The sequence below is a fragment of the Prunus mume genome, linkage group LG3 (genome assembly GCF_029339155.1).
Source record: "Prunus mume cultivar Tortuosa linkage group LG3, ASM2933915v1, whole genome shotgun sequence".
NCBI lineage: Eukaryota > Viridiplantae > Streptophyta > Magnoliopsida > Rosales > Rosaceae > Prunus > Prunus mume.
This window is the reverse complement of record NC_142700.1, coordinates 15,458,381-15,478,632: the sequence shown is the minus strand read 5'-3', so window position 1 is coordinate 15,478,632 and position 20,252 is coordinate 15,458,381. Positions and strand designations below refer to the sequence as shown.

Below are 20,252 nucleotides of genomic sequence, written 5' to 3'. Positions count from 1 at the left end.
ATTTATAAGAAGTTAAAAGTATATTTGTTATATTATAAATGAACTTTGAGTGTGTTTTTAAAGTTCATTTAATACAAAACATCAGTTAAAAAAGAGACAACGGGGTATGTGGGATAAATCATAAAAGAGAACCTGGAAGACTTGCCTTTTGGTCTTTATGACAAGGAAAGAAGTGGATGCCACGTCAGGTCAAAGAGTCAAAGGAAAGAATAAAGAAACTTATAAATTCCTCGTTGTAGCGCGTATGCTTCATTAGTGTCACTGCTGGCGTGGGCTCTTTTCGACCTCCTTTGTTTGACACTTCATTAATTAATTATTTAATAATTTAAGTTTTAATTAAACTCGTCACGCTTTATGTCACGTGATCGTCATCGGTCAAACACGGTTGGATTATTCATGTCGTTGATTTTTACAGTTGCACATGTGCCAACAACTTGGATGTTAAGAAATAGCATACTGATCGACGGTTGAGATTAAGTAACTTATATATCAGCTGACTAAATTCGCTTTCACCGTCAAGTACTTTAGTCTAATAAATGTTTGAGATTTAGAATTACTGTTTAATTGGGTTCTATGTGAAGATTGCTTTTCTTTTCTTTGTGTTATCGTCATATATCAATTGATGACTTCTTATAAAATTAATACGACATGCATTAAACACATTCTCATATATATATATATATATATGATGAACTGTCTTTGGTCCTGTATGGCTTTGAGTGGAGGTATACCGTATGAGTTTGATGTTGCTATTAGATCCCTCCATATTGATTGTAACTCTTTGTGAATACCTTGTAGTTATTGTATTTATATTGCCTTTGTGGCGTGATTCATAAATACAGTATCTCTTTGATTTGTCAAAAACAAAAAATTAGAGTTCATAAACTCATTTATGTTGACTTGACAAACACTCGGTTATAAAAGCTGAATTTTGAGTTAATAGAGAGTTTAAAACCACAAAAGTTCGTGAAAAAGTCAAGAAGTTTGACAAAGTATTTCGAAGTCAAACTCAGGTCCACTTATTAAGGCTCAAAGATTGGTTCCAAGTTCCAACCCATGGTCCACGGTAGAAGAAATAATAATAATAATTTTAATTTAATTAGACATGTTTTAACTCTCATGATCCTAATTAAATCTTAAACCTTCCTTCTCAAGAAAATTCGCTTGGATTTACCTTCTCACACTAGAGGACGATGTGACGGAAGGCCAGCCAAACCCAAAAATCCAAAGCGAAGGAGAAAGAGAAGAGAAGAGAAGGAGAACTCAAAAACCCAAGCGAAGGAGAAAAACGAAGAGAAAGAGCAAGGAATGTTCTGTGTTGTTCAATGACTGGAGCTTGTGGTCGGCGCAACAGGTCACCCTATAACTTAAAATATAAACCCTCTCGGTCTCTGATCATATCCAAACGTGCAAAGTTGCATTTTTACTGTTACTTCCGTACAAAGTTGCCGTCAAAAACCCTCTCTCTCTCTCTTTCTCTCTCTTTCTTTTTCCTATATATACCTTCCAAGCCTAGCCTCCCTTTCTTCTTTCGAAAACTCAGCAAATTCAGAGCTGCCACAACTTGAAAAGACAGGGTCTTGGACCCAACCGGAGCTTACCCACAACCAGAACTTGAAGTCCAAGCCAAAGACCAAAGATACCCAGAAGAAAGAAAGAGAAGACAAAGGTATTTATTCATATAAATTAGTTGTTCATATATATATATGTTGGTGTGTGTTTGAATTGATTGGTTTTGCAGCATGATTTGTTTGGTAGCTGAGAAAGTTGAGGTGAAAAGAAAGTTGGGTGGAAACTGAATTCTTATGAGCTTTTGTGTTGTTTGTGTATTTGGGGTTTTGGGAAATGGAAAAATCGGAGCGGGTAGCTGGTATTGGGCTTGACTGAGTGAGGAAAATCTTGGGTTTTTTGGTGTTTTCATCTGTTTTCTATCTCCTTCTCAGAAAGCAAAAACAGAGCGTGACTTTGGACCGTTTTGTGATTCGAAGTATTGGTTTTGCAAAATCAGTTCAACTGGGTATGGTTTAAGGTTTTGGTTCCAAATGGAAAAAAAAACTTCTAATTTACCCACTCGGAAGTTAATTCTTTGGTTTTGTTTTCATCTTTCTAATTCATTTGTGTGGATTACCATATAAATTGTATAGATTCACATAGTTTTGTTATTTCTGGAACTGTGTTCTCCATTTTAATGCAATACTGTTTTCTTGTTTGCTTTCTGTTGCTTTCTTTTGTACTGGGGGTCATACTGTTCTTGTATTTGGTCGATTTATGAGGTTGATTCATGGTCTGGCCCTAGGGTTCAATCTCCATCTATTGATACCTATCCTTTATCTATCCACTATAGTTGTCTCTTTCCAAAAAAAAAAAAAAAACAAAGAAAGAATTCCACTGTAGGTATTTGTTAGTGAACTAACCAATCCATAGAAGGACTAGTGGTGCTTTTGGAAAACTAGAGGCCTTTCCCTGCTTCTTTGAGGGATTTTTGTCAAGGGGTAGGTGGTCATGTTGCCATGTGTTTTGAAAAAGTGTTAGGAATTAGGAAAGCCGGGAATTCTTAGTATAGATATGATCATATGACCTGCAGAAGCAATATTCCATGCCATAAAAGACATTCCAGGTATGATTTCTGGCGTAATAATAATCACTTAAATAGTTAAAAATGTAAAAAAAAGTCTCTATTTTGTATGTTTATTTACTTGAGAAAACATTTAGACAAGAGAGTTTGTGATTTGGTGATAATTTCTGCTTCACAAGGTTTGGGTATATGAAAGTTTTCCCCTCAGAATCTCTTGTTGATGGGATTTTTTCTGTGTCAATATTACAGGTTGATTTTGTTATCTTACAAGTTCAGAACTTTGATTCCTATTAGAAGATTGCAAAGCTGCCAACAGTTGTTTCTGGGAAAAGCACTGAGGCTGATCCTATTATAGTTGATAATTATACCATCAGATTTCTTGTCGCATGGAATAGCTGATGCCAATCTCATAGCATGGACTCGCACCAACATTTTGGATTTGGTGTGACTGGTGCAGGATTTTCATATACAGCTCCACATTCCACTGTTCCATCTTTACCTACAAGGTTACTGGGGTCACTGAAATTTGATATAGGGAATTCACCAAATTCACCCTTTTCTACTCACTTTGATTCTGATACCCTTACTACACTGAGTGACGGTCAGGAGCAGCACAGCTCCACAGAGAATCTCTCAGGAGCTAGCCCTTCCTGTAACTCTTCATTTGAAACAAACAGTTACATTCATCAATTAAGCTTCAGTCCTTCTGTGGACTGTCGTCGAGACAGTCTGCAGCTCTATTCTGGCAGGTCTTCTTTATTACAGGATGCAAATTCTAGCCAGAATATAAAACACGCTTTGCAGGAACTGGAGAGTACTTTAATGGGGCCTGACAATGAAGAAGAAGAAGTCACCACACCGAACACTTCTTTTGGAGAAAGTAGCAAGCAGCAGACACAGAGGTCCACTTCATGGATCCAGGAGATCCAGGAGCACCAGGGTTCACCTGTAGTTCAACGTCAGACATCTTTTGTCTCTAGGCAAAGGCAGTTGTGTGAATTTCAGATTGAGAAACGTTACAAAGTAATAGATGAAGGGTCTCTAAAGGGTTTACCAGCAGGTAATCTGAAGGAATTGCTGATTGCATGTGCTGGAGCTCTCTCTGACAACAACATTGATAGTTTTGATAAGTTGATTGAAAAGGCTAGAGGGGCTGTGTCTGTCAGTGGAGAACCAATCCAGCGACTTGGAGCTTACTTGGTAGAAGGGCTGGTAGCAAGGAAGGAGGCATCGGGTGCCAATATTTACCGTGCCCGGAGGTGTAGAGAGCCTGAAAGCGATGACTTGCTCTCATACATGCAGATTCTGTATGAGATCTGCCCCTATTTAAAGTTTGGTTACATGGCAGCCAATGGGGCCATTGCTGAAGCCTGCAGAAATGAGGACCGCATCCACATTATAGACTTCCAGATTGCTCAGGGAACCCAGTGGGTGACTCTCCTTCAAGCACTTGCAGCAAGACCCGGTGGGGCACCCCATGTACGGATTACAGGTATTGATGATCCTCTTTCTCAATATGCCCGTGGTGATGGATTGGAGGCAGTTGGGAGACGGCTGAAAGCTATCTCTGAGAAATTTAACATCCCAGTTGAATTTCATGGAGTGCCAGTTTTTGCACCTGATGTCACACAGGACATGCTTGATGTCAGGCATGGAGAGGCTCTTGCTGTGAACTTTCCCCTGCAGCTTCATCACACACCAGATGAGAGTGTTGACGAGAACAATCCGAGGGATGGGCTGTTGAGAATGGTAAAGTCACTATCTCCAAAAGTGACCACTTTGGTGGAGCAAGAGTCAAACACAAACACAACCCCTTTCTTCAATAGGTTTGTGGAAGCTCTAGAATACTACTTGGCAATGTTTGAGTCTATTGACGTGACCCTGCCGAGGAACAACAAGGAGAGGATCAACGTGGAGCAGCATTGTCTGGCAAGAGATATGGTGAACATCATTGCTTGCGAGGGAAAGGAAAGGGTGGAACGCCATGAGCTCTTTGGCAAGTGGAAGTCCAGGTTGACAATGGCAGGGTTTCAGCAATACCCATTGAGCTCATATGTCAACTCTGTCATAAGGAGTCTGCTGAGGTGTTATTCGGAGCATTACACGCTGGTGGAGAGGGACGGGGCTATGCTGTTGGGATGGAAGGACAGGAACTTGATATCAGCTTCTGCCTGGCATTGAGTATATAAAATAAAGATACAGAGGTAGCAGTAGAAATAACCACTTCGGTTCTTTTTTTCCCTTTCCTTGATAGATTCATGGTGGGAACACACATCCCTTTGCTTTAGTTCAGTGATGAGCGCTATGGTATCAGCCATTTTATATTTTCAATGACGTTGTTTTGGTTATTGTTAATACTTAGAAAGGCTGACATTTATAAGCCGATAGAGAAAAGGATCACATACCACCAAGCTTGTTACGGCTGTTCTTTATACATATTCTGTTTATCTGTTCTTTTGTTTCTTTGTCAGAGTTGTATATGTGTACTTGTGATCCAGGGCTTTTTGTTTCTGTTCTTCTTGTCACAACGAATTTTTATTTTATTTTTGTTTTTTGTCAGAGTTGTATATGTGTGTACTTGTGATCCATTTTTAACTTCCATAACTCATGATAATTGATGAAAACTCATTCCACAATCAGAGCCTCGGCCCATTTCTTGGCCAGCCCTCATATTCTGGTAAGCCTGTGAGGTGCATGATCTCCGTCCCCGTTGGAAAATTGTGGTTGTTATCTATTGCAGCCCTGTTGAAAGAAAATAAGGTGTAATTATTATATTTGTAGAAAATTCACAAATAATCAATGTAATTCAATAACAAAACATTGCTGGGGATGTATCCTTCGTGGAACCATTTGGCCTCATCAAAGTAAGCTTTAGCTGCATTTTTCCACTGCATATATGGGACATAAATTATACGTAAATTAATTAAAAAAAGTGAAAAGTAAATTAAGCTGTGTGTTTAATTAGTTAATTATTACATACAGCTTCTTTTGCATAATAAGCTCTGTATGCTTTTCCTTCCTTCACCATCTCCTCAGTTTCATTGAGATCATTCAAAAGCGTACGGTAGAATATTTGCATGTACTCTGGCAGTTCATCCATGCAATTGACATTCCATCTGCAAAATTGCACACACCATATTCATCTGAAGCATATCTACAAAGCAAAATAAAAATTTGGTTTGGTTTTGTTTTGTTTTTATTTAGGGCATCTTAGATCTATGTTCAAAAAGATTAGCTGCCATTTGGTTTAGTCCACAAGCTTTTGGTTTTAGATGTAGGTCTTTTTTTGTTGTATCGATTTTACCCTTTGAGGTAAATAAGGAAAACACATTGAAAATCTAAATTTAATGAATTATTTCATTGTAATTGAATTCTTTCCTTGATAATATTCCTAATATATGGATAAAATACAATTTAATCAATAAAAAGTAAACATATTATATCAATCCATTAGACAAGCACCCACATTAAATTATGTACATGACATACATGTAAATAATGTTATTATTAGCAACAGAAAAAACTTAGAGTTAGGAACATAAATTAGAAGACTACCTATAAATCAGATACAAAAAATAGACATAAAATTGTATGTTACCTATAAAAAAAAGGTACATAAAGAGCTTCACTAATATACCCAAAATGGGACCTGAATTTATAAAAAAACCTCACATAGAATACACTTTATAAATACACCCAAAATTCATTTATTATATAACAAATTAGTGTTCAAGTTCCTATAAATTACAGGTCTGCCACTATCAAGCCCAACACCAAACAAACTCAAAAGACACCCAAACCAAACCTAGCCCAAACTTATAAACAAGCCCAAACCGTAACTTTCGTCAAAAAAAAAAAGAGTAAACCGTAACTTAAAAAAAAGTAAACCGTAACTTCCGGCATGCGCGCCTTCATTAAACCTTCTCTGCAAAACGTCTCTTCACAACACTCATCGTCTTCATCAAGTCAAATCGTCTTCATCAATTCGTCTTCATCGTCGTCCAAACCGAGACTCCATAACCACCACCAAGATTGATCTCGTTTCAAAAACAAACACCAGACACTGATCAAGACAAAATTTCAGTGAACCATTTCAACAAGAAAACGCTTCAAAGGTAAGACATTTACAAACCAAACCTTTACTGTAATATTGATTATTTGCTATAAAGATCCAGTCTAGGGTAATAACAGTATTTTAGATTCGAATGAAAGACAAAATCTTGAAACTATATTGGATTTCACTATAGGACTGACTGCATAGGACCATTACTCTAGTCACTAATTTAGCCGCTAGTTTGCTTTCATGTTGATTAATGGCTATAAAGTTCCAGTATATGGTAATAACACTGATTGTTCCCTATGAAATACTATTTCTAAGGCATGTCTGCCACTGTAAAGTTCCAGTATAGGGTAATAACATTGCTAATTCCTTATAAAATCTTATTTTTAGTGCATGTCTACCACTGTCAAGTTCCAGTATGGGCTATTAACATCGATACTTTACTGTCGTGTTCCTATTTCTAATGCAGGTATACCAATTAAAAGATGAAGAAAGAAAGAGCCAGAAGAAACTCCAAAACAAAAGGCCAACAGTCATCATCCAAAACAACAACAAACAAGAAGCCAAGCAGATGGGAGGACCCAAATTATGTGCAGATCAAGAGCAACATGCTCTCTTTTGCAACAACAATTGACAACATCAGACAGAGACTTGAACGTCGGCACGATGTCTTAACACTGCTATCAAAGACACCTTTTTGGGCATTAATAGAAGCATATATCCAGAGAAGGTTAACAAAGGTAGAGTGCATGAAGTCTAACTACGACATTGTGAGACTCATACAAGTTTATGACACAAAGACAAAGAAGTTCAAGTTTAATGATGGTGACAGTGAGATGAAAAGCAAAGATGTGGCTGAAATTTTTGGCTTGCCAAACAGTGGCAAGAAGTTACCAAGCACAACAACCTCAACAAGGCCAAAATTGCAGTTTGTAGAGAAATACTTCACGCGGTATAAGAAGATAACAAAGACTTTAATTGATAAGTGCTTGAATTTAGCACTTGAAGATGAAACAGAAGAGGGTGCTATGGATGTAACAAGATTGATAATCCTACAACTCTTCATGACCAATCTCTTATGCGACTCTGGTTGTACACTTGCTTGGACATATACAACCACAATAAACACCTTAGAGGAGATGGGGAAATATAATTGGGCTCGAGGAGTTTTGGACTATATGTATTTTGGATTAGAACAAGCAAAGAAGAACAAGAAGGACAAAAAAAAGCAGCCAAGCGTCAGGTGGTTGCCTAATCCTATCTTGGTAAGAACACAAATCTCCAAACTGCAAATTCGTAGCATTATTCTAAAGATATGAATTGACACGTGATATTTCAAAAAAATATTGTGCAGTATTGGCTGTGTCAAAGATTTAACTGCTCACTCCAATTCCTGGAAGAGAACAAATGACACCAGCTTGTGTCAAATGGAGTCTTCAAGAACTCAGCGCGAAGCTTCATCATCTAAAGAACAACCAGATAAAGGTACTCTTTCCTTTCAAATAATCTGTGCTGATATGACAACATTGTTAATACCATGTCATGTACATACTTGTTAATACCATGTCATAGAAGTAAACTATGAATACTATGTCACAGAGGTAAACTATGAATACCATTTCATAGAAGTACACTATTAAAACCATGTCATAGAATTACACTCTTAATACCATGTCATAGAAGTGCACTCTTAATACTAACTCTACTCAACAAACAGATAAAAAGCACTAAAGCTCAAGAGCCGGATGATGATTCTGAAGAAGAGAATGAAGAGAATGAAGAGGAGGATGATGCTGCTGAAGAAGTGAATGAAGAGCATGATGATGATGCTGCTAAAGAAGTGAGTGAAGACAAGGATGATGCTGCTGAAGAGGTGAATGAAGAGCATGGTGATGCTTTCTGAAGAAGAAAATGAAGAGGAGGAGGATGCTGAAGTGAATGGAGACCATGATGATGCTGCTTGAACATCAAGTCCAGCAACACCACCAGGTACAAGAAGACCTCCAAAATGAAATCCCAGAATACCGAATTCAACGTTGTTTGAGGAAATTGTTAGATCAGTACCAGAATACAAGGAGGATGAAATACAGCTTACAAAAGAGTATATGATGGCGATCAATAATGCTGCTGAATATTGGACAAAGAAAGGAGAGCATCAAAAGATCCGTGATGCAATAGCATCTTGCATTAAAAGAATAAATTGATTCAGATGCTGTACAATGAAAAAGAAGAATTATTGAAGCATCAACAGCAACTGCAGAAGATGGTTAAGGAAGCAGCAGATCACAAGAAAGTCATACAATTAGATGTTCATCAGGAAAAATCCTACATGACAAAGCTGCAGCTAGAAAATGATCAACTTCTTGCAGAGAAGATTTCCTACTTGGACATTATTAATGAAAAGGAAGCTGTTATTGTCTCGTTGAGAGATCAAAAATTAGCGCAAGAATGCAGAGTGAAGAGGATAAAGAAGAAAAGAAAGAAGGTGAAGCAGAAAAGATAAAATCAAGAAAACCAGATTCCTCATTCCCTAAAGCGAGACGAGAGCACAAAGAAAAGGCACAAAAAAACTAGCCAAATCAAAGAAGAGGGCCAAGGTTCATTCCTGCAATGGAATACATATCAGGTCTACAACATGCTGGATGAACTCTCACAAGAAAAGCTGAGAAATTACTGGAAAAATTCAGTTGATGGGTAAGGCAATGTGTTTCATTCATTTTCAATGCAAGATGCTATTATTGAACATGCATTAGAAAATAGGATTTCATTGTGTTATTACCCTATATTTGAACTTTACAGGGGATAGACATGCATTAGTTATAGGATTTCAGAGGAATCTAGCAGTGTTATTACCCTATATTGGAACTTTGCAGTGATAGACATGCATTAGATATATGGATTTCATAGGATACAAGCAGTGTTATTACCCTATACTGGAACTTTACAATGGTAGACATGCGTTAGAAAAAGGTTTTTTAGGAAACAAGCAGTATTATTACTCTATACTGGAACTTTATTGAACAGTTCTTTCAATTTTATTGCCATTTTTTCTAACTACAAATACTGTTACAACACTGCTTTTTGGTAAGGGACAAGCATTTTGTTCAAAGATGACATACAAAGCTTATTAAGAGATACTGAAATTTATGGACAAATCATAGATGCGTATGCCGAGATACTTCATCATGATGAAAAGAAGGACCCTAAAAGACAACAGAATGCATACATCACGTGCTACGCATACGTAAGATCATAGCTATCCCATTACTTCTAGTAAAAATCACAAATTATTCATCTTCCTATACTTTTCACATTCTCTCTAATGCCGAAACTATTAATTTTGCAGAGGTATCTCACAGATAAAATGCACCCAAGAACATTCGATGAATATTTTGTCAAACTCCTTGAATGCATAGGGAAAACTTCAAAGGTGTTCATACCAATAACGGATGGCGGACACCACACCCTGCTTGTCTTCGACACCAATTCATTGCAATGGGCACTTTACAACTCATTGAGAAACTGAGCAAACCGTTGAATACTACAACAAAAAAGCAATAATTTTGGTAAGACAGACTCGTACTATGAACTGTTAATACAAGGCATGAACAAAACAGTTAATCAGTGAAGCTAACAACATACTTGCCTACAATGCAGGCAGACACAACAAATGTCTTCCTCAATAGTGTCAAGGAATGTGCTCCAACAATTTTAGAAAAAAACAGCTTCCCACTTCTTGAGTTCAAGAAGCCCGTCTACAATGAAGAATTGGACGAGATTGCAAAACTTCTTGAAACTTGAAAGTTACACCAGCAATTGCTCAAACAATACAATATCTGATGAAACATGATCCCACCAAATTCAACTTTAAGGAGGACAGGGAATGGGCCCAACAACCTGAAAAGTCATAAGTTTCACAATAACACTTTTCTTCCCCCAATTCAAATTAAACTATGATTCACTAAATGTTGCATATATATATGCGTGTGTGTGTGTGAATTTGCAGAAACGATTGTGGAGTATTTGTCATGTACTACATGCAGAAGTTGTCACAAGAAAAACAAATTGAAGAAAGCTTGAGTACAAAACATGTGTGAGAAATGAGAAAAGAAGTTTTATTGAAGACAATGGAAAGTGAAAAAAGTTGGTATTTCACAAAAGAGAATGAAGGATGAAAGTATGGATTTCACAAATTTTAGAACTATAAAATAGTAAATGTTCGGCTTCTAACTTCCAAATGTCAAATTGTTAATATGTAGCTTCTAACCAAAATCTTTTGATGCTTCTTAACTTTCAAATGTCAAATAGTTACTGTGTAGTGAGATTCAAATGTAAAAAATTGTTACTCTATAGCTTCTTCTATATTTCAAACTGTGAATTAACAGTGTTCAAAATGCGTATTAATAGTGACTTTCAAAAAGCCCAGCCCAAGTTGAGAAAATCAAGGTCAGAAACGAAATAAAGCCCAAAACAAATCAAGCAAGCCATAGAAAAATACAGAAAAAAGGCCAGTCTAATTTGACAAAAAAAAGCCCAAACAAACCAAAAAAAGAGCCCAGAAAACTCAACAAGCCAATAAAGCCAAATTTCACTAAGCCCATTGAAAAAAAAGAAAATATCTCAACGCAGAGTATCATACGCACCCAAAGCGAAAAACCCACTCACCTCTCACTCCGATCTTTGCGACGCGACCCTCCAAAAGCGGTGAAAACCTCAGTAACCACCACGCAGGGACAACCTCCATAACCACTATTCAACTACAAACTCCATAACGAGAAAGCGGCGAATCGAGTTATATTCTGCCATAGCCAAAAGTCTTCAAAATCGACACTACAAAAAGCAACTGAGCACAAGGACAACCAGGAAAAAGGAAGAAAATTTCTTCCATAAACATCGACAGAAAGGTACAATCTCAAAAACCCACACTCACTTTCCACTTTCGTCTTAAGATTCTGCTAACTAATGCAAAAGTACCACGTTTAATACAGGTAACCAACGAAAAGGTCCAACAATGACAGAAACAAACACTCAAGATTCTTCACAAATGGCTGACAAAGCATCACTATCAAACTCCTAGGTTTTACAAAATTTCTTAACTTCAAAGTCCATAGCAATGTTTTGAAAAGACGCATGTTTTGACGGCAAATGTATCGTTCTAGCTGTTCATATTATGTCATAGAACTTGATTATTATTACCATGTCTGTATTAATACCATGGATCTTGCTCTTCTAGTGCATTGCGAAGCAGTGCATTTGAAGACCAAAATATATAGCATCATTTGTTAATCAAAATCTATTGCTATGCATCTTTCTCTTCTAGTGCTTGCTGCACTTGAAGACTAAAATATATAGCATGCTATGTATCTTGCTCTTCTAGTGCACTGCTTTGCAATGCACTTGAAGACCAAAATATGTAGCATCCTTTGTTAATCAAAATCTAGGACTTCTATGCATTTTGCTTTTCTAGTGCAACATGCACTAGAAATGTATATGAAAAAAAAATCGTAGTGCACTAGAAAAGAGAAGCATGAGGTTCCAATGCATAGAAGTAAATGGTTAATACCATGTCATAGAAGTATTAATACTTATGTTTCATCTTTCTTTTGTTTAGTTAAAGTAACCTATTTGTTTCACTTTGCAGGTGGTCATATGGAAAAAGGTAACCGGGTTGAAATTAAAAAAAAAAGCATACAGAAGGATCACAAGCTAGCAAAAGCACAAAACAGCATCAAGAAACACACAAGGCACACACCAACAACAGCAAAAGCCAAACTATCCACACCCAAATCCGCAAACACACTGAAACCAAATAAAACAACGAAGAAAAAAAAACACAATCCCAAACACAAAAACCTCAACCAAACAGACGCAATAACCCAGATTATGTGCAGATCAAGAGCAACATGCTCATATTTGACAACACAATGCAAACGGTAAAAGACAAGCTTGCAGCAAGAAAGGATGTCCTCAAGATCCTACAAAAAACGCCATTTTGGAGCATCATCAAGGCTCACATGGAAGGTCAGTTAACCAAGGTAGAATGCAAGAAGTCTAATTATCAAATAATTAAACTAATCAGACTCTACAACCCCGCAGCCAAAAAATTCAAATTCAGTGAAGGCAACGAGCATGAAATTACAAGCAATGATGTGTCTGACATCTTTGGATTGCCAAACAAAGGAAACAAGTTGCCAAACACAACAACTTCCACAAGAACAAATTTGGCCTTCGGAAAAAGTACTTTGAGAAGTAAAAAAAAATCACAAAAACTGAGATTGATAGGTGTCTGAACACAGCAATAGCAGATGACAGAAAGAAGAATGCAATGGATGTTGTCAGGTTGTTAATCCTAGAGCTCTTCATCACAAATCTCTTTTGCAACTCTGGGGCGACAATGGCTTGGACCTTTTTGACTATGATCGACACATTAGAAGCTATGAACAGCTACAATTGGGCACAAGGAGTCTTAGATTACATGCATTATGGACTGGACCAAGCCATAAAAAATAAAAAGGACAAGACAAATCAACCAAGTGTCAGTGGTTGCCTTGTGCTAATCCTGGTAAGAAACTACATCCATTTGTTAATCCTGTTATATTATTTGTTTTCATGTGCACTAACACTTTATATTGAAAAACATGTTTGCAATATTGGCTGTGTGAAAGAACTAACCTGATCAGTCCAATTCCTAGAAGAGAAGATCACAAACCAGCGGCTGTCAAATGGAGCCTTCCAGAGCTCAATATCAAGCTGAATATTGCAACATATGAAAACATTAAGGCATTTTTCTTACTTTCCATAAACATATATAATGTTAGTACACCATAATTACTACTGACTCTAATAATTCAACAGATAAAAGCTGCTGACAATGAAAAAGAAGAAGCAACAAATACTGATCATGCAGACCATGAAGAACAAGAAGAAAATGAAGAGGATGATGACTTTGTTATCACACTTAAAGATTGGGTAAGATAACTTGCAATGATCCAACATTTATATTTCAAAACTGAATTGATAGTGTACAAACACATATACATGTATATAAATTTGCTAATACTTTTTTTTTCCTTTATAATATTTGTGACAGTTAAAGAGTCAAACACAAAAGGAAAAAAACAATTTATTACCGAAATAGAACTTGACTTCCATAAAAATGTAGACCAAAGTGCACAAAAACTCCACAGCAGGCAAAATGAAAACAATGCACAATCATTGGGATGCAAGCAGATGATGAAATTGAAGAACCACCAGGCACAATCATTGGAATCTGCAAGCGAATGGTGAAATTGAAGAACAAGCGATTGACCTTATTGCGGTGAATAGCGGAGGAGGACACATTAATGTCGACAGAACCCGAACTTGACAGCAGGAAGAAGATTTCGACGCCATTTTTGTGGACATAGTGGGGTCAATCCTAGAGTACTACAAGCATGAAATAGCCCATACCCATGAGAAAATCCAACAGCTGAAAGAAGCAGTCGACTATTGGATTGAAAATGCAGATACTCGAAGGGATATGATGCAGACTGCTATAGAATCCTGCATAAAGAAAAATTTATTCATTCAACAAATATGGACTTGAAAAAGAAGAGTTGGAGCAACAAATTGAAATACTGAAAAAGCAGCTTGAGCAAGAGAAAAAAGAAGGTGCAAAATTACAAGGGGAACTTCATGCACTCAAATCAAATAGGAGACAGCTACAGGAACAACATGAACTACTTGAAGGGGAAAAGTTGTCCTGCATTGAGAGCATGAAAGAAAAAGACACTGTTATTGCCTCTTTGCAACATGTGATGGGAAAAAAATTCAAACATAGTGAATAAGGAGAAATTCCGATGAAAGAACAAGCTGATAAGGAGAAAAAAGATGAGAGAATAGCAGAAGAAAGTGAATTGGAGATGCAAGAATCTCCTAATGATGAAGATGAGAACGCCGATGAAAAACTCCTGAAAAGTTAGTTATCATGCAAGCAAAGGAAGTAGGAACACGGCATTGCGATGCAGCATCAAAATAATCAAAGAGAAAGATGACACGCAAAAAGCAGTTACACATACCCGAAGCACATAAGAAATGTCGAAAAAGAGCAAGCCAAGCGAAGATGAAGCGACCAACAAAAAAAAGGAGGACAAAGATACATACCTTGATTGTACATGTATGAGGTCTACAGCAATGGATGAAATATCAAAAAGAAGTTGAAAAATTACTGGAAATGCATCGATTCGATGAGTAAGCCAATCATCACGAATTACACTTTAATACTATGCCGTAGAACTGTCATAGAATTACACTGTTAATACTATGTCATAGAACTGTCTTGTTATTAAAATGTTATGAGATTATCATTTTAAACAACATTATTGCCGCAGGGACGCTTTTTACCTACACAATAGGACAATATTGTACAAACATAACATTGAAAAGCTGATGGGAGATGGTCCAATTTCTGCACTAATCATCGATGCTTATGGAGAGGCACTTAATGATGATGCGAAGCAGAGCCCTCAGAAACAGAAAAATGCATATTTGTCCGCCAATAACTATGTAAGATCACATCTAATACATCAATTTTATATCATCAACATGCTCACTAATCACCAACACATGACTTTTGCAGATGTTTTTGCGAGGTGCCTCACACTAAGCTGACATATCATGCTTTCTATATGCCACTCCTAGAAAATATTGGAAGAGTTGATAGAGTGTTCATACCAATTACAGATGAGAACCACCATACGCTGCTTGTCTTTGACACCGGTGCAGCAAAATGGACACACTTCAACTCATTCAGGGGGACATCAGAACAAACTCTCCAATATTATCACAAGAAGGCAATTGTTTTGGTAAGTAAGACTGGTGATTAACACTGTTAATACATAGGACACTAAATTTAAAGGAAACTAAGCACATACTTGACTATGATGCAGGTTGAGACAGCAAATATATTCCTTTGTCTTCTTAAGGAATGTGCTGCAGTATAACTGAAAACAAAACTTGACCAAATTCCTGATTTTGATGCCAAGAAGCCGAGAGGGCTTAATGAAGCTTCAGCTAGAATGATAACAAAAATACTTGCCAGCAAGAAACTTACATCAGAATATGCTCAGACAATGAAGCATCTGATTTGTCATGATACTACTAACTTCAAGTGACTGAGAACAGAGAATGTCTCCAACAAGCAAACAATTCGTAAGTTACGCAATAACAGTGAAACTTTCATCATATTCAACTAAAAAAATACTGAAATAACTCATGCATGCGTATCTCTATTATGCAGCAATGATTGTGGCATCTTTGTCATGCACTTCATGAAGCAGCTTTCCAAAGACCAACAAATAAAATCAGATTTCAACAAAGAAAAGGTCTGGCAAATGAGAAAAGAAGTCCTCATGAAAGTTATGAGCAATGAAAGAAGTTGGATTTCTATCAAAGAAAGAGAAGAGAGAAATGCAAAAGAATGAAGTTGTAATCAAATATTTTGCCAAAATTCTTGCTTATATTGTAGTTTCTTAGGACTTGTGTAGGTTTAGAACATTGAAGTAAAGTGATTTTCAAATTCAAGTTATGTACTTATTCAAAAACCAGTTTATTTACGTGAATTAACAGTGTATGTAACCTGAAATAATGGTCTCCATAACACTAAAACAACTAAAAAGGTGAACTATAACAAATAACAACGCACTCTCAAATACAATGTTAATGCTACTTGATAGAAATAAATTGTTAATACCATGTCATAGAATTATCTTTCAATTTCAACAATGGCATGAACAGGGAGCATTAAATAGTGTTCGTTCATTTATAGATTATTCAAACAGCAGTAATGCTTAATTCATATCAAACTTCAAAACCGAAATTTGCAAAATACCAAAAATGGTAAATATTATGTATTAATACCAAAAATTCAAAGTGTATTCATATGCAGTGACTACTATTTCACCGTATTAACAACTTGCATATCAATTTCTATTCCTTTCAACTATGATTGTCATTAATCAATCACATAACACTTTAACTAGTTAAAAACTAACTACTCTCATTCAAGTCTTTATACTCCAGAACCTTTACATCAAATAGGAACCTTGCAAGTCCTCCTATTATGACGATCACAAGAACCGCATCTCTTGCACTTCACCTGCCTTTTAGTTTCATTGCTTGACTTGAAGCGCTTTGTCGGAGGTTGTCTCGGAGGCTTTTTGTATGAGGAGGTAGAAGAAGAACATCTCCAGGAGGAGGCTTCTCAATATCAGGTATGGGAAATATAGGGGTTGCATAAGTAGTCCTATAAAAGTATGCCTTGTAATACTCATCCACAAAGTTGTACAAACATAACCCGGAATGTTGGATAACTTGAATCGCATGTTGACACGGAAACCCAAGCAATTGCCACTGATAACAGGAGCAAAACCTCTCGTCCAAATTGACCATAACACTCAAATCAGCATGAACTTCAAAAATAAATTCACTCGCGCGACATATCCTCCAATGACGACCCTTTGCAGCTAAATTCTTCAACTCATCCTCAATAACAGGACACAAAACACTACTCCATTTCTCGGATGCAAGCTTCCTCCTAGAAATCATCTCCATCATTTTGATCCTCACAGTGTCAATCATCTCATAAATTGGAAGTCTATGCACATCCTTAACCCATGAATTAAACGACTCGGACAAGACATTACTAACCTCCCCATACCTCTTTCCCGGAAAAAATGCATTAGCAAAATTTTGGACAGGGAGATCAGCCAAAAACTTATCAATTATTTTTGAACCGCCATCATCTCTTAATTTTTTCAACGTATCTTGATATTCCTCAACAGTTGGTGCATACAACAACTTTCAAAAAAGCCATAAAATATGATTCTTGAAAGAGGAACCAACAACATGCGAATACTTCTTTTTCAAGTTCTCTTTCAAATGATATAGACAAAAACCATGGGGAGAAGCAGGAAAAACAGTCCTAACAACATCGATAATAGCACCATGCCTATCAGAGATGAATGTAAGTTGCCTACCTTCATCCACCAAGACTTCAGATATCCTTTGCAGAAATCACCTCCAATTGTCCATAGTTTCACCGGATACAATCGCAAAGGCAAAAGGGAATACTTCTACAAGAAACAGAGAACTATATTAGTTAGTTTGAACTATAACAGTGTTACCACATGAAGCAGAGTAAAACTACAATGCATAAAAATACTCAGATGCAGGGTATGAATAGTATAGAACTGTTCATACCACTCAATGGAAGTCAACAACTACAACATTTAAATTTGCATAACTATACTGTTCATACCACTCAATGGAAGTCAACAACTACAGCATTTACATTACATACCTTTATTTCCATTCTTTGCAGTAGCTCCTAGAAGAGTACCCTTGTACTTGTTTGTGACGAAAGTACCATCAATGAACAACATAGGCCTACACCACCGAAAACCATCAATGTAGGCCTTAAAACATATAAAGATCCGTTGAAAACGAGAACCATCCTCGCCACAGTCAAGCATACAATGAGATCCGACATTGCTGGCCTTCAAAACGTTCACATACCAAGGCAGGTGAGCATAAGACAACTCCTCATCACCATGCAAATCCTTAGTAGCCGACTCCTTCCCATACCACGCAACATGATAAGGGATATCCAATCCATAATTCTCTTTCAAATCAGTAATCAGCTCAATAGGCCTTACCAAAGGATTGCTACTGAACCTTATCTTTGACAATTGAAGACACCAAATGAGACCCCATTGCCTTATTTCTCTTCTCACAGATCAAACCACTGCAACTGTGTGCATTATTTAAGTTCTTAATATAAAAAAATCCATTTACATTCGACTTAACAGCATGCACATGCCACTCACAGCCATTTGATTCCTTCTTAGCACACACAGCAGTAACACGACAAGGCTCATTTTTCAAATATTTCATCTTAAAACCATTCTCAATCGAGTACTTAGCCAACATATCACGGAATTCACAAACTCCACCCTCAAACTTCTGACCCTCATGAGTAATATAACCCTCCCAATCAGTAGACAAATACTTACGACCTCCACAACTACCATATTTGCCTAAATATTCATTTTCATACTCACTGCTAATACCATCAAAATCCATACTCAAACAAGAAGAAGAAGCTGCACTTGAATCTACAATACTACCAGTTTGACTTGAATATTTACATGTATCCTCATCTTGTGTAAAACTGTAATTGTTAGGAACAGCCTCCAACAAAAAAGGAGAAACAATTATGTTTGTATTAATTTGAACATAATTCACTATAGTCTTATCCTTAACAGCAATGTGAATTAATTGATCCTTCGTCAGTCCACATATCATAAACATGATTTTCAAATCATCATCCAATTCCAATAAACAATTGGAGCAATCTGTAAAAGAGTACCTCAACTCAAAATTACCTAACTTTAGCTTGAACCTACTACACAACTCGTTCGACAGCCAATCAAAAGTAGTAGTTGAAGACAAAATAAGCATTAAAGTTCCAGCACCATAGGTGCACTTTGCAACTCTTGAATCATCCATATCTATATAAAAAAACAACAAACAAAACAAAAATGACTACTAGCAATAACAGTGGATGCCGAGTATTAACAGTGAATTATAGTCGACTCAAAAACCAATAGTGCATAAACAGAAAAAACACGAATATACTCAGATTCAACTGAAAAAACCTCAATTAATATGAAAACCAAATCAAATATCACAAAATTTTCACCACACCTCAAATCAAAACACAAGAGCAAATCCACAATCAAAACGAATCTGAAATCAATCCAAATTATAAACAAAAAGAAACGAAAACCTAATCAGCAACTTAATTAATCGAACATGAAATCACCAAAAATCAGACTACAATATAATCGAATCCTCAAAAAACGAATATGAATTCACAAGAAAAAATCGAATACCTCAAAATCGAAGATCACAGATCGCACCAAGCTCCAATCGAGTCTCTTGCAGCGCAATATCAATCCAAAAATTACCAAATCAAACAACAAAGAACAAAAAAATTGAAGCAATAGAACTCCAATCTACACCATACTGAGCTCGGAAGAATCCAAAAAGATCGAAACCACATCATCTGAGCCGTTCGAAGAGGTGAAGCGAAGCTCGCCGTTTGAAGAAGCGAGCGAAGCTCGTTTGGAATATTCGATCTGCTAAGGCAAGCAGGTTTTTATGAGGTCATGCGTAAATTTTCAGAAATTCCTATCCTAGCTGGCGAATTTTGGGCTGTTTCAAAGAATTGGACCAAAAGGTCAAAACCGTAATCTAACATAGAAAATAAATCCAAAAATCGACAGCTGTTGGTTTTTGGGTTTATTTTGGGTGTGTTTATATGTTTTAAATAGTCTAGGGTATTATTATAGTTTAATGTCTAGAATTGGGTGTTTAACTAATTTTGTAAAAATACTATAACACATTGTCGAAATTTTTTTTTCCTTACATTATTTTTAGAGAGTTATAATTTTGATTGATTGGATGTAATGGGAATCTGCCAGAGAACAAAAAACAGAAACAAAAAAAAGACAAGAAAAAGAAAAAGAACCTTATATGAACCGTATGTTTTATAATATACAACACCACCCTAATTTA

At 36.5% G+C, this 20,252-nt stretch overlaps 2 protein-coding genes across 2 annotated transcripts; one reads left to right on the top strand and one right to left on the bottom strand.

Annotated features, from left to right (window-relative positions):
• Positions 1 to 1,226: 1,226 nt before the first annotated feature.
• Positions 1,227 to 5,086, top strand: LOC148918858 (scarecrow-like protein 21). Its single transcript, XM_089047668.1, has 2 exons — positions 1,227 to 1,669; positions 2,825 to 5,086. The coding sequence occupies exon 2, from the start codon at positions 2,990 to 2,992 to the stop codon at positions 4,754 to 4,756; it is 1,767 nt and encodes a 588-aa protein (XP_088903794.1). The 5' UTR covers positions 1,227 to 1,669; positions 2,825 to 2,989; the 3' UTR covers positions 4,757 to 5,086.
• An 11,618-nt stretch (positions 5,087 to 16,704) lies between these two features.
• On the bottom strand, positions 16,705 to 19,181 carry LOC148918857 (uncharacterized). The gene is given in 5 exon segments (XM_089048723.1): positions 16,705 to 16,835; positions 16,838 to 17,471; positions 17,592 to 17,650; positions 17,974 to 18,352; positions 18,468 to 19,181. Coding segments are annotated over 5 exon segments (1,917 nt in total).
• Positions 19,182 to 20,252: the final 1,071 nt, after the last annotated feature.